Source organism: Aotus nancymaae, unplaced genomic scaffold, assembly GCF_030222135.1.
Source record: "Aotus nancymaae isolate 86718 unplaced genomic scaffold, 86718_ANA_hifiasm-v0.15.2.pri h1tg000059l, whole genome shotgun sequence".
NCBI classification, from domain to species: domain Eukaryota; kingdom Metazoa; phylum Chordata; class Mammalia; order Primates; family Aotidae; genus Aotus; species Aotus nancymaae.
In genome coordinates this window covers 30707205-30722335 of record NW_026988473.1, presented here as the reverse complement: position 1 = coordinate 30722335, position 15131 = coordinate 30707205, and the positions used below count along the sequence as shown (strand labels likewise).

Sequence of the window (15131 nt, the reverse complement as noted above, 5' to 3'; positions counted from 1 at the left end):
TATATCATAACACCAAAGGAAGAGAAGAGAAGTGGGAATGAGACTTCTGTCAACAGCCTATTCCAACTAGGTAGTTTTGCCATCAATAATTTTTGATTAGGCTTTAGTCTAGCATCTTTTATTTTGTTCTTCAAAGATGAAAGCAAGAAAGGTTTTTCTATTGACAACTGATTCAAAACAATGAGGCCTCAATTATGGCTAGTGATTTAAGGGTTGGACTTTTAAATCATTAAGACAATAAAACTTTCTTCCCCTCTGCTAGTGTCTGTCTTTGACAATCCTCTTTCTAGAACCGTGGTGCTCCAAAGCTACTTCGTATGGCTCATGAAGCCTTGTGTAGGCATGGAAAGTCAGTATATCCTATTAGGTTCAGCTTTAAGATTGATATATCCCAGAAATTCAGTACCTATGGTAGCTTGAAATGTAGAGAGAAAAACAATAATCACAGTTTATTAAACCAGGCAGACAACAGAGGCAATTAGTTTTATATGCAATCATTTTGCACATAATGTATAAAAAAAGTGCATAACCGGTTTTAGGAAAGAATGAAAAATCAGTAAGTTGACTCTACCCTTCTTTTTCTTTCCTTCACAAACATAGCGTTGGTTTTACTTAGTCTTCAGTGTTGATTTACTGTTGATTCATACGAAATTTTAGCACCACTTTTTATTTAATGTGATCCATCCTGGAAACCCACCACACCAAGACATGGGGCCTGAAAATATCTAAATTAATTATTAAATATCATTGGCACCTTAGATGCTGTCTTGGGAAATTTTATCCTAGGGAGACTATTATTTAAGCTAGGTCTTAACCACTTCCTCTAATATACCCTTCTATACTAGGTACTTCTGTTCTCATTGCCTTTTTAATTTCTTTTCTTGCTACAAATTTTATACATGGACATTATTACTCATAGTAACTGTATTTACACTTTAACCAAGCTGATCTTTTATAGTTGAGCAAAATAGTCTTCCCATATCCTCTCCTGAATTAATGCAGGTTTGTAGCTCACCTTTGCAGCTCTTTGCAGAATGCATACGCATTCTGCCCACCCAGAGACTTCAAAATTTGACACTCACTTGGTGTTGCAGCAGCCCTCATGGAACACTCCACATTTAATTTATAGTCAATATCCAAGATTACCTTTATTCTTCCTGGGTGTAAACACACTGCCAACATTACTCATACACTGAAAATGATACTCCATGTAAGTGATCTTAAAAATGCCCATATGTCTTCATTTAACAGACATCTATCCATTCTTCCATGCCTTTTGACCAAATACAGCTGAATATGGGGTTCCTTTCCTAAGTGGTTTCGACTTATCCAGATCATAAGCAACCTGCCATGCAAAGAAACTGTACGATATTCACTTTAAAACATTTTCTCTCTTCCTTTATCCCCCTGCCTCCACCAACACACATACAGGGGTAAGAATTTAACTAGACTAAGTTTCCTATTTATCTCATTTCTACCCTTTTTGCTGCTTCTTTTCTACCGTGATAATACCACCATAGAAACAAAACAAACAAAACAAAACCAAAAAATAATAGCCATGGCAAAAATAACAAGTGTTACCTTTTAGGGGAAAAATAATATTAACTGAGCATTTACTGAGTGCCAGGAACTTAATGTACAGGATCTTATTTTAATCCCATGAAAAACACACAGAAGTCGTAAAAAACACAGAGGATTTGGGACTGATTTACAGTTCTTTGCAAAATAAGTATTCTTGGATGAATTATTTAACTTCTCTAACCTTTAATTTTCTCATCTCCCGAATGAGGGTAATATCATCTCCTTTACAGGGTTACTTTGAAGCTTAAAAACAATCTTACATATGGAACTTGTATGTAAATGATGCTCAATAAATAGTAGTTATTAGCATTTATATACACCTTTGAGAGATGAAACTGTGATTCAGAGAGATTGTATAACGTGTAACAAGGTAAATAAATTCTAAATGATCAAAGTGAGACTCAAGCTTATTGGGAACAGTCTATTTCTATGGCCAAAGCCTGCGGAGCTCTATACCACTGTCTCCCTCCCTCTGTGAGTAGAACAGAGTTGTAGATGCTTGAGCGATGCCTGATGTGGGGAGCACAGGCCTTCCTGCTGGGGAGGCCCTGACAGAAGTTTTGTAGCCTAAGGAATTGTTTGTTTAAGGGAAGAGAGAATTAGCAAGAATTTTTTTTTGGAGAACGGTTTCAACAAAGCCTTCACCGTCAGAGGGGATGTCCCTAGGCACATCATGGGTCTACTAGCCTGACCAAGCCTCCCATGGGCTTATAGATGAATCCTTGAGAGGGTGGGTGACATCATGCCTTGACATCCCTCTCACAGAGCAGCCTAGAAGGCAGGGGGCTTCTCCTGTATGAAGCAGAGAACACAACATGGCTTTGATTATTAAGGCACTATTATGAAACAACTTTGGCAGCATGCAGGCTCATCAGAAGGGGCAGAAGGAAGTCCTGCGGCTCTGCAGATGTGGTGCTGGCAAAAGAGGGGCACCCAGTGGAAGGAGCAACTTCATCTCTCCAAAGATATGTGTGCTCCAAAACCCATCTCACCTTCATCAGAGATTAGGAGAAGCATTAAAGGATCCAGTGTGGTTACCTAGAGTCACCTGTGAACACATCTGAGCCACAGAAGAGAAATGCATCACAGGAAGACAGAATCAGCTAAGACTGGAACCAAATAAATACAGGCTAAGACTGTCAATGGGATCGTAGTGGGTTTACTGACTGGACATGGAGAAGTTCACCCTACACGTACAGTTCAGAGTACAAAATAAGTCACCCATGTTCGTCAAGTAGCCTGAAAACAAATGGTACAGAATCTACGTGACGCTAAGAACTCCATCTCTGAGAATTCAGCCACCGAGAAAAGGGAATACTGCATATTTGAGAATTGGTTTTTAGTGTCCAAATGATATTCTGAGGGTCCGCCTGGTCTAGCTTCCTACCAGTCTCACACTTGATGCCAACTACTTTGACTGCAGCCTTGAAGTGACAGTCCCTATTTCTAAGAGTGACTTCTAGAGATGTTCACAGTATGGGAATGAGGTATCTGAGCTGAAGACAAGATACCAAAGAACCTAAAATTACTGGTGCAGGCTTTCTTTGAAAACTCTCACTGCCTTAACGTGAGGTTTAATGTGAGGTTTGTCCCACTCCCATTCCTCACTTTTATTAAACCATGCTCACCTGGAGATATGCTAGATTTCTGAGGGTTCAGGAAGAATCTAGGTCCTATTACACATGCTATTAAAGCCCATAGACATCATTTAGGGCTTTGCTTGGTTCCATTTTGCTCTATCATCTCTAGTCTTTTGTTTCGTATGTCCATGACTGTGCCTGATCTTGTATTGGAAATATTTTCTTTCCTTTTGTCACTGGGTGTCTAAGCTGTGTAAACCCTTAGTTCACCAGCCAGAGATATATCTCTACCACCACCTCCCTCATTCATTTATTCAGAAGAGAGGGGCTGAGCATCTACTATATTCCAGGCACTGAGCTAGCTTAGGGTATGCATAGAGGACAAAGTACAGGTCCCTGCCCTGATGGAGCCTGTTATCACTTTACAATCCCTTTCTATCCACCAGTAGCAACTTTGGATTAAAAGAAGGAGCCTGTTAGTGTAAGAGGAGAAAATGAAAGAACACCCAGCAGCCAGCCATGTCCAAAAGTGGAGGTTGAGGTGTTCTGTGGAACACAGCGTAGACCCATGGCAGGTCTGACTGCAGCGGATGTACACTGCTAGCACGTCCCTTTTGGTGCATATGCCCTCTCTCAGCCACTGCATGGTTCTTCAGAGGGAAAAAGCCACATGCAACCTATACTTGCCTCCTGATATGTGTTGTGGAGGGAGTCGTCTCTGTGGTGCAGGAAGAGCAGGAGCCAACTCATCCCTTACTATACGTTAAGACATAAATTTGTGTGTGTGTCTGAGACAGGGTCTCACTCCGTCGCTCAGGCTGGGTGCAGGGGTGTGCTCACAGCTCATTGCAACATTGACCTCCCAGACTCAGCAATCCTCCTGCCTCAGCCTTCCAAGTAGCTGGGACTACAGGCACACACCACTAAACCTGGCTAATTTTTTAATTTTGTAGAGATGGGGCCTCACTATGTTACCCAGGCTGGTCTCAAGCACCTGAGCTCACATTATCCTCCCACCTCAATCTCCCAAAGTGTTAGGGTTATAGACACAAGCCACTGCACCTGGCCATTTTTTTGAAACCCTAATCTCCGGGTCACTTTTTTTTTCTGTTCCCTCAGTGGTCCTATTTTCCCCTAGAAGCATACCTCACCACTTAATCCTGAGAGGCCCTGAAGGGTGCTGGCCTGGATTTTTGTACACCCTTTTTGCAACTAGATGAAAATGGCCAGGTCTTCTAAGATGAAAAGCAGCTACTTCCTGAGTTGTTCAGGCCAAGGAGTAGACAGAAATCTAGGATATCCTGGTTTAGTCTAGCAAACTCCACAAAGGAAGCCTGGATTCTAGTCCTATATTGCCCTCAAATTAAGTCTGTAGCTTTGGGCAAGTCACTTTCTCTGTCAGAAACTCTCTCTGTTGGTCTCTGTCAAAAGGAGGCAATAATTAACAGCACTGACATAAAAACACTTATAAATGCTGGCTATTCATTAGTAGTAGTAATACATACCCTGCTTATTTTAAAGCATTGTTGTAAGCCCCAAATGAGACAATACATATGAAAGTTCTCTGAGTGAAATAAACCACCCAAATGTAAATTATTGTTGTTTGCCGAGTTGCTCTCTCAGAATGTGCAGGCAAAAATATAAATTATGCCAACGGTTGCTATGAAGCATAATTGAATGCAGACAAATACTTCTTTAGCACCTCCACATTCTTCCATACAACCACCACCAACACACCAGATAAAGGCACCCGGCAGCCTTTGAAGGCTGAGTTGCACAGAGCTGGTGGAAAGGGGCGAGTGAGATCCCATACAACCAGCTCTGCATAAACTGGCTTTGGAAATGGTATTTACTGATTTGGTCATCAATGGGAGGTAGGAAGCAAAGTGATCAGTTTTGCTTTCTCTTTTTTCAAATAAACAGGGCAGTCGTTAAACCAGAAGTGAATCTGATCCCGGCTTTAAGAGCAGTCAGCTGCATTCTGAAACAGGCAAAAATGTAAACAGAGCCCTGTAACTCTAGACTAGGGCAGAACAGCCATAGTTTCATAATGGGAGAGTCTACGGGCCCTGTGCCAAGAAAAATGAAATGTTACCCTGAGCCTTTAAACAGAATCATGTAAGAGCAGAGTGCGTATTTGTTTAACACACACACACAAGACCTTTTTCTGTGCCAATACCTTTCTGAACTCTCCTGAATAAAAGCTGAAATCTCTGAAAACGTGATACAGAACCAATATTGTTTGCATAGTCTCATTCTTTAGTGCCAAAGGATTTTTCTGCTGAACAGGGAGCTGTTTCTTTCTTTTCTTTCTTCTTCTTGTTCTTTTTTTTCTTTGCCCAAGTTAATTACAAAGTATGACTGTGAAAATAAAATAAATGAGTCCATTCCACCCATCCCTGTATCTGAATTCTATCATATGAGTTGTCAATTGGTTTTCTAATCCTCTCATTCAATATCTGCTGTTAATTTGTTCGCTGTTTCAAGAACTTGAAGACTGTCAGCAAAATACATGATGCATTACGAAACTTATAATTGGAAATAAAAACATCTGAAGCTTTTTTGACAGAGTAAACATAAAGTACTACTGCACTGATCAGAACAAGGGAAACGTGCACAACCTTGTAGCTATTTGTGTGCAAACAATTAGAAATGCTGCCGAGAGTGAATCAACACTCAACTCCCACTTTGAAAAATGCAGAGAAAATTACATCTAAATAAATGAATGAATTCAACATGGTTATGATAGGAAATGAGGGGAAGAGAGGAAGGGAAAACAAATCCTGCTCACACATCCTTTGAAAATGCGACTAAATGGACTTTCTCTTCCTATTTCAGCCATTTTAGAATTACACTGCCTAGGCCTGATCTAATTTTCCTGCTGGAGAAGTTAAGGCACTTCCTCCACAGTTACTAAATCTGACAAATTACACCTGGGTCCACTCTAACGTGAAAAAATGTGCTCTTTGTTCCTGACCCCTTGGTCAGCCTAGAGATCAAATTCCTGGACATTGGAAAGCCCCACTCATATTCATTAAAAGCCATGGGAGACCAGCTCTGTATTTCTGTTCAAGAGAAGAACAAGGTGCAGGCTTTCGCTGAACAATACAACTGCTCTGCTCCAGTCGGCAGAATATAGACCTTTCACTTTTTGCAGCTTGGCTGCCGATCAATTAGTATGTGGATTTTTTTTTTTCCCTGCACAGCATCTTAGTATCAAAAGAGCAAAAGAAGAGCCTAGTCCCACGAGCGAGTTTATCCCAAACTGCTTGTGTTAAAAAGCTGGCTACAGATTCGGTAATCAAAAATACAAAGATGATTTCAAAATTCTACCTTCCCTCTACCCTGGCCAGACAAGCCATTAGTTACCACAGTGGCTAATATTTGACAGATTCAAATTTTTTCCCCTTTCTAAGCATACTCAGCCATTGGGAAAGACATTCCAGAGCTGAGAGTGAGTCACAAAGACAAAATTGGGCACCACCTTGGTGGTGGAGAATCAATACTAGGTACGCAAGAAATCCGCAAGCTCTCCCATGGTAAGAACTAAGTATGAGGCTGACCCACCTGCCTGATAACAAAAGACCTTCTTCTTCTGCACTTCCAAAAAAGAATGAAAAAAGAAAATGACTTTAGGAGAAGTGAAGCAAATCTGTGGCTGAACTGTAAAAAAGATGCCCGATGCCCTTCTTCCAGATTCTTGGAAGAATGAGATAATGAAGGAATATATACAGAAGCCACAAAACCAGCCTTAAGGCCTCCTGAGGTGAGAGTGCCCCAGAGACTTCATCAACTCTTGCCCTCCCATCTAAGGAATCCCCTTTCCTTCCTAGACTTGGCATCCCACTTATAACGTCTTCACTTTAGGCCACTGAATTTTTAGACCCGTCAAACCACATTCAAAGCCTCTTCCTTGGGGATCTAGTAAGTACTACAGAACATTACGGTTGCAAACGAATATGAATGCTCTGGTGTGTTGTAAGTTATTTTGTACATACAAATTCCTGTTAAATTGTAAATTAGAAACTATTACTTTAATTTTCCCTAGTCTTGAGGTAGCTTTCAGCTGTGCTGCAAGTTATGAACGTGTAATGAATACAAACTAATATTCTTCTTCTATAGCTAGACCAAGTCACAATCCATATTTTCAAAATACATGAATTATAGCTGTTTTCCTAGTCTGATGGCATTTGCTTTTGAGAAACCTATGATAGGCTGGAAGTCATTAATATTAGAGTTCTTATTTTGATTTCTATTTTTAAAACCACTAGCAGTATCAGCAATGCAGAACCTACTACTTTCTCCAAAAAAGTCACTGAAAAAATTGGGAAATCAAACAATCAATTTACATTATTTTGGGTTGAAATATCTGTTGGGTTACTAAGCAGGAACTCACCTATGGGTAAATCTCAGAGATGGAAAAAAATCTAATTTCTGAAGGGAGAAAAGTAATACCTATGGCATAAGTTCTCGAAACATTGCTTCTAGGCAAATTAATAGTAAACGAGGTTAAAAATTGTATAAGATATTAAAGTAATTCAAGCATACCCACAAATATGTATTGTCTTTTAAAATTGTTAACTTTGGTGACCATTTAAGTGGGTGGCATGTGAAAGAAACTAGGGCAGACCTCATTCCTCATGTTTTACAACTAAATGAGGAAGTTAAGTGACTCACCTAGTGTTACCCAATGAGCAGAAGGTGAACTAGGGATAAAACTCATTCAATCTCACTCCTAGTCCTATAGTCTCCTTATGAAGGTTGACAAAGGTATAAAGTACTTTGGAAACACCAACACATCACTATTAGTAGTAATAGGTAACACTTATTAAATGCTTACTCCATGCTAGGAAGTCTTCTACGTGCTGTGGATGCATTAATTCTATCTTCCTAACAACCATGAAATTATAATGTTTTTTCCCATTTTAGAGATGAAACAGAGCCAGGTAGATGTTAAGAAACGCACCCAAGTTCCCACTCCACTGTATAAGTGATAGAGATGGCAAATACTGTCCTCCCTAGCACAGAAACACTAATGCAGACATTCCTAAATCAATGTTCAGATTATCAGTAGTGTTGGGAATGTTAATTTTGATGAAATATATTCACAGTGAGATCCAAACTACGGATGCCTCCCCAAAACATATGATGAAACTGAAATATCCATTTTGTCAACCTCTGTATTCTTGATCAAAATACAAAGTATCAACAATTCCAATGGATGGGGCAAAAACTATTTACAGATCTCTCTCATTGTAAAGAGATACTCAATAGGAAATGGTTGAAGCTTTGTGGAAATCTCAATAGACATTACGTTTAATGACAACTTCAGGAAAACATTTCAGAAGACTGATTAGTGCTTATTTTCTTGACTTTGCTACCCTTGCCAGTATTAAAATTAAAACATCTTAAATGACATCCATCCAGTTCAGATAAAGACTTTGTCTGCAGTTTGCACCACCACCAAAAACAGACCATGCCTGTCATATCACATCTCTGAATTACTCTGTTTGTTCAATTTCTTGAGATGCTGCAAGATCTGCCTGAGGACCAAAATCATTCCCTCATTCATCACAGCTGTAATCTGGTTTAGCTGAACCCTGTCCTAAATAGATTTGAATCAGCTCAGATAATGGAGGAAGTTTGTTGCTGTCATCATTTTTGCAACTATCAATCCAGAGATCTCTGTATGTCCTGCTTGCTCAGGAATAGCCTTAAATGTCCTGTGTCTTTTAAAGATTTTTCAAAAGTAATCTTAAATTATTTTTAAACAATTGATCTTAACTTGCATGTAGAGCATCTCTGCCCATCAGAGGTCATCCCTCAACTACTGCACAGTCGTTAAGAACTGGGCTGTGAAGCTGGAAACGCTCTCTCTCCTGCCCTTTACCCAGAAACGCTAGTATCAACATCCTACATGACCAAGAGATAAGTTTTCAGATTACAGTTTGACAGGACTGCTTTCTGCTGTTTATTCTCTTACCCTTTACCATGTTCTCACACATTAAAAATAAACAAATTGACATACCTTACTAAAGCTAGGTGTAAACTAGATCTGCAGATTATAACCACCAATACCACATCCCCACCCACGCCACCCCTCAGTCATGCTATATACCCTGGAATCAGACTTGCCAGGTTCAAATCAAACCTCTTACTATCTGTGACAATTCTTGAGCAATTACTTAACTTTTCTGCACCTGGGTTTTCTTATCTATCAAATGAGAATTGTAATAGCGCCCATCTCCTAAAGGTACTTTGAGGATTAAATGAGATAACACACATACAAAAAACTTAGGACAATGCCTGGCATATAGGAAGTACTTAATTAAGAGTTCAAAATCACTGTTGGGGTTGATTTTAAACAGAAATGTACTTCCTGTACTCACTCACCAGTCTTTCTGGATACCAACTCGTAAAGCTAGAAAAAAATTATAAGAAAATATCTCAGCCTTTTAATTTACAGAGGACAGGCCAAACTGTCGAGTAAAGTGGCCAATCTGAATTCAGTCTGCCTGTCTTTTTCCAGTCCTATCCACAACTCCTAGGCAAAGACTGGGATAGTCTTCCGTATTGGATGAGTAAAGGTTAGTTCTTCTGCCCTATATATACACACAGGTTAGTTCTGCTCTATATGCACCCTCAGAAAAATCCTAGAACTTGCTAATATTGACAATCATTTAGTCTAACACTCCCATTTTAAAGATTTTAAAAAACTGACTCTAGGACCTAAATGACTTTCCTAAGTTCATATAAATATTTAGTGGAAAAGCCCAAGGCCAGAAAAATTATAATTCACAACTTAAGCAAACTACCTGATACTCTCTTAAATCCACCACAAACTTTACCTATCTTATCCTCATTATAACCCTCTAAAATAGGTATCATCTTCACCTCTTAGAGATGCATAAACTGAGTCTCAGACACTGTGAAGTAACTCCTTTAAAACCTGAAAACTGTCAACTGATAGAGTCAAGACTGACATGCTTCTTGTCTGGCCCCCAAGGATATATGCCCATTTCAAGTTTTCCAGAGCTTAGTTCTGGGAATTCTAGCCCCAGCTCTCTCAACCACTAACTTCCAGACCACCTGTGCATCAGTCTTGCCCAGGGAATATGCCCAGGGAATAATATGAACGGCTCGGCTTCATCTCAAGAAGGAGAATCTGAGTCTCTGGAGGTGGGGACTTCAGAATCTGTATTTCTACGGAGCTGGAAATTCTGATGTGTAGAGAGATTTGAGAAACCCTAATCTAAGCAAGATATTTTATGACTGCTTCAAGTACAAAATGAGAGGGAAATGAGTTACCTAAGGCTGATGGAATGTTCAGAGTGGCTGAATCTGTGTAAAGGGCAGCATGGTGACCTCCTCTCAAATCCTTCTGTGTCACATAGACACTCACCCGGACCCAGCAGCATAAATATATACAGCCAGCCTCCCTGATTATGGAGGCATAATCAGGGATTCCACATCCAGGGATTTAACCAACTAATGATAGAAAATATTAGAAAAAGGGCCAGGCACGGTGGCTCATGCCTGTAATCCCAGCACTGTGGGAGGCCGAGGCAGGCAAATCACCAGAGGTCAGAAGTTCAAGACCAGCCTGGCCAACATGGTGAAACCACATCTCTACTAAAAATATAAAAATTATCTGGGCGCAGTGGTGAGCGCCTGTAATCCCAGCTACTTTGGAGGCTGGGGAAGGTGAATCGTTTGAACTTGGGAGGCAGAGGTTGCAGTGAGCAGAGATCACACCACTGCACTCCAGCCTGGGCAACAGAGAGAGACTCCATCTCAAAAAAAATAAAAAAGAAAAAAAAGAAAATATTAGAAAAAATTGCATCTGTGCTGGATATTTTTTCCTGTCATTATTCCTTAAACCATAAAGTATAACAATGATTCACATCATATTTATGTTGTATTAGGTATTATAAGTAATCTAGAGATGATTTAAAGTATACGTGAGGATGTACATAGGTTATATGCAAATACCACACCATTTTATATAAAAGGCTTGAGCATGCTGGAATTTTGTTATCTGCAGGAGGTCCTGGACCAATCCCCCATAGATACCAAAGGAGGGATGACTGTATATATCTAGGAAAGCCTTAACTCTTATTGATCTTGCCTAAAGGGCTTTCTATCACAATGAAAAGAAGTGTTGCATTTTGCAGCAGTACAGTATGTATTTTGTTGTAAATACAGAAATAAGGTTTCCTTCCATCCTAATCATTTTCCTTTAAAGCATCTAAGTCCGAGCCATGTTTTCTTGGCACTGAGCTAAAAAACAACGTGGAAAACTGTTTGAATCATCACTTACCAAGGTGCACCGTATATCCTGAATCCCTTCACTGTTACCTCCGAATCTTGTAAGTAAATACTGTTTGTCAGGAGGGACTGAACATTGTCAAAGTCCTCTGGTTTCAATTTGGACACAGAGGGGAAACGGTAGTAGTCCTGTTTAACAAGGTCTGCCATGAATTCCTTATCAAATGTCAGTTCATGATTCCCAGCAATCACTATTTTATATTCATATGGCAGGTTTCCTGAAATAAGAAAAAAGAGCACCAATTAGCACGTTTATTTCCCATCACAAAGTACAACAGCTGAGAGTATGTGATTAGCAGACAGCTCACCCAAATGAAATAGCTCACACGTTCCTTTACATTTCCATGTGAACTGGAATTTATGACTACTCCTTTATGCTGACAAAAATGACAATAACGGGAGATAGGAAGCTGCTAAGTAGCTAAAACGTGGCTAAAAAGACATTAAGTTTTCTAGTTCCATTTCCCTCTTCTGTATGCTACGTATTCATTGTGATGAATCCACACTTTGTACTTATCCAGTAAAAATCACTTTAATCACGATCCTTAAGAGAAGGTCTGGACCTAGTTTGGTCCTCAAAACATAATCTAACCACCTACTCTTAATAACTCAGATAACTACTAGATTTTTAATACATCCTTCATACAAAAGACATGGCATAGCCAAATATTCGAAGACTGACATACATGAAAGGAACCACATAGTACAATTTCATATTTCAACTCTAATTTTAAGTTTACCTTTTGGCTTGTGAATAAAAAGAACATTAGTAAGGCCCCCTGATTAGAAGGCTAACTTTCCTCCCATTGGGATGGCAGAAGAAACTGTAAAGCTTAACTCCCTTTTAATATTTATGGTATGGAAATGTGAGTTCTCGGTGTGTGCTTTTTATGCAAAAGTTTCCTGATCAAAATGAGATAATTCTGGGAAGAAGAATGAAAGCTATAAAGGAAAACCCAAACACCAGACTTCTGCATAGATTTATAATGTTTGAATAAAGTACAGGTCATACATATTAATAACTCACCGTGATGCTATAAGAACCAAAATCCAAAGGGAGATAGTGCCAGGCAGCTGTCCCCACCTGAAATTAATGCTCTTTCCTTTACTCTACCCATCCCTCAAGCCTCACTGTTGATCTGCTGCTCTTTTATTTTATTTTGGAGGAAAAAAGGGTGGGACAACGGCACCTTAATTCTAGCTTTCTGAGACCTGTGGGTCCAATGCAAAATTAATGTTTCCTGCTATTCCAGGAAGAATTAAAGTTACCACTAGCAGGAAATGGATACGCTTGTTGTAAGAACTGGTTCTTACCAGCAAGCCAGAGTCTCAATGATTTCATTAAGAAAGCTTAGTAGGGAAGATAATTTTGTGGAGGAGATGAGGGAAACAAGTTCTGTCATCAGTCCTCTTGGATTTCAGCAATTCAAACTCTAAAGATTACACTGTGACGTCCACACAGTCTCAGCAGCACATCACAAACGTATTTGCTAATATTGAAGCAGTTTTGAAGACTGCCAGATCATGTTTTGTAATATTACTGCCTTTTCTTTAGCTATTAATTGTTAGATTTCTGACAATAATAAAATTGCATATATAGCAAGGGCAATAATGGGGAGGCTTAAGAGATAGAGGAAAGCAGTCTAATAGAAAATAACACCACAGAGAGAAGAAACCAGAAACGTTGAGGCCAAGTATCAATGGATATCTTTGACTACTAGCCCACAGTGCTGTGTGTCACGTCTTTGGCCTCCGTTATTTGCAAGGCTGTGCTGAAGAGTTCACAAATGAGTAGGAAGCCTCCCTCAAATGCATGTTTATGCGAATTTAGTAATTAGGAGTGTGATGTACATAGCAAAGTTGCTTGGATAGAATGGTGGTATTTTACACAATTTCCACACTTCAAGTGCACAAATTCCCGGCACTGCACATGCTAGAAATTTGTGAGGGGCCCTACAACTCTAATATTATGGCTCTGTGACACTATGGGCCTAATATTGTTCCCCACTCCCAAAACTGGAACAGGCTAAAATGTTTCACTAGGAAGCAATCTGTTCCAAGGCAGGTCCTAACTGTGTGATTCTTAGAGCAAAGGATTTTACCTGTACAAATCACACTGCAGTTGCCCAGTTCCCCTTTAATCATTCACAATGAAGTACTCACTATAAACCCTTTCATTATGCGCCACTGCTTTTGCAGGAAGCCTGAGTTTCTCAATTTATCCTCATTTTAGGGCTCTGGTTCAGGGGCAGCGTGGGTGAGACTAGCCACTATGGCAAAAGAAGTATATTTTCCCCCTTCAGACCAGGTTTTTTCTTTTTCTTTTTCTTTAAGTGAAACTGTTGCAAAGTAAATCTTTCTCAGAAAGACAGGCATCTTTGGTGTCTTTTAAATCAAATTTTGGAGACTCACATAAAAAGGTAGCCACCAAAATGAAGAGCCACAGAAAAGGTGATGATATTTACACATCGCAAACAAACTCATCTCTTTCCAAGAATCCAATAGTAGCTTCCAACTTCCATCCTCTGTTACCGATGTTATGAGATTGTCTGACATATTTTCTTTTTTGCTGAACTGACCTTTCATCTATAATCTGCCAACCTTTATGTTTTATATGAAAAGTGTAAGCAGAGCAGCTGACAAATCTCCTGTTACTTGATGGCATTTTCGTTTTTTTCCAGACTAGATTAATTTGGAAGTCTCTGCAGTGAAGCTTCAAACTTCTTGGTATTCAAATAGCAACCCTTTAAAATTGTCAAACAAAGAGGTCCCTGCCTTTATCGGTTTTATTCAGATCAGGCCATCTAAGCCGACCTGCTTGTACAAAAAAAACCAAGGCCACATATATATACTCTAACATGGAAAAAAAAAATCCCCTTGCTCTGAATGACATAAAGAAGTCTACTGGCCAGGCACAGTGGCTCACACCTGTAATCCCAGCACTTTGGGAGGCCCAGACAGGCAGATCACCTGAGGTCAGGAGTTTGAGACCAGCCTGGCCAACATGGTGAAACCCCATCTCTACTAAAAATGCAAAAATTAGCTGGGCACAGTAGCAGAAGAACTCGGGAGGTGGGGGTTGCAGTGAGCAGAGATTGCGCCATTGCACTCCAGCCTGGGTGACAAGAGCAAAACTCTGTCTCAAAAAAAAAAAAAAAAAAAAGAACTCTACCAACGAACCAACCAGTTTCATTGTTTCCAAGGCATGGTATATGTTCTACTAATTATACACAAGATTACTTTAGGTGACATGGAAATGTCAAATAATTTTGTATTTTAAAACTACTTTTAAGAATGCATTGTTTGGACAAATACAATATAAAAGTATAAGTACTTATATGCAGCTTCCTTTTTTCTATCTTTGTATGTAAAATAAGAGGTGATTTAAAGAAAATTACTGAGCAAATAGTAGAGGTAACTCACAGATATAACAAAGTGGCAATGATAGCAAGTGTATTAATGAAATGTGGAAAACTTCCTCATCAGCTCAGGTTAGAGATACAGAATATAAGTAAGACCATAAACTCACAGAGGCAGTATTTGAGTCTTACCTATTCTGTATCTTCTGCACTTAGTGGTTTCACATAAATAGATACTTACGAACTGAAGTAAACTAGGTCCTCACTGCTACTTGACAGTTCT

The 15131-nt window shown here is 39.5% G+C and overlaps 1 protein-coding gene across 4 annotated transcripts in view; it reads right to left on the bottom strand.

Annotated features, from left to right (window-relative positions):
* Positions 1-15131, bottom strand: part of MPPED2 (metallophosphoesterase domain containing 2) — a 176594-nt gene that overhangs the window by 72548 nt on the left and 88915 nt on the right. For all 4 annotated transcript variants that reach the window (XM_064365070.1, XM_012452261.2, XM_012452259.2 and 1 more), the window contains one exon: positions 11482-11707. In XM_064365070.1, the coding sequence (XP_064221140.1) occupies positions 11482-11707 (226 nt within the window). The remainder of the gene's footprint in view (positions 1-11481; positions 11708-15131) is intronic.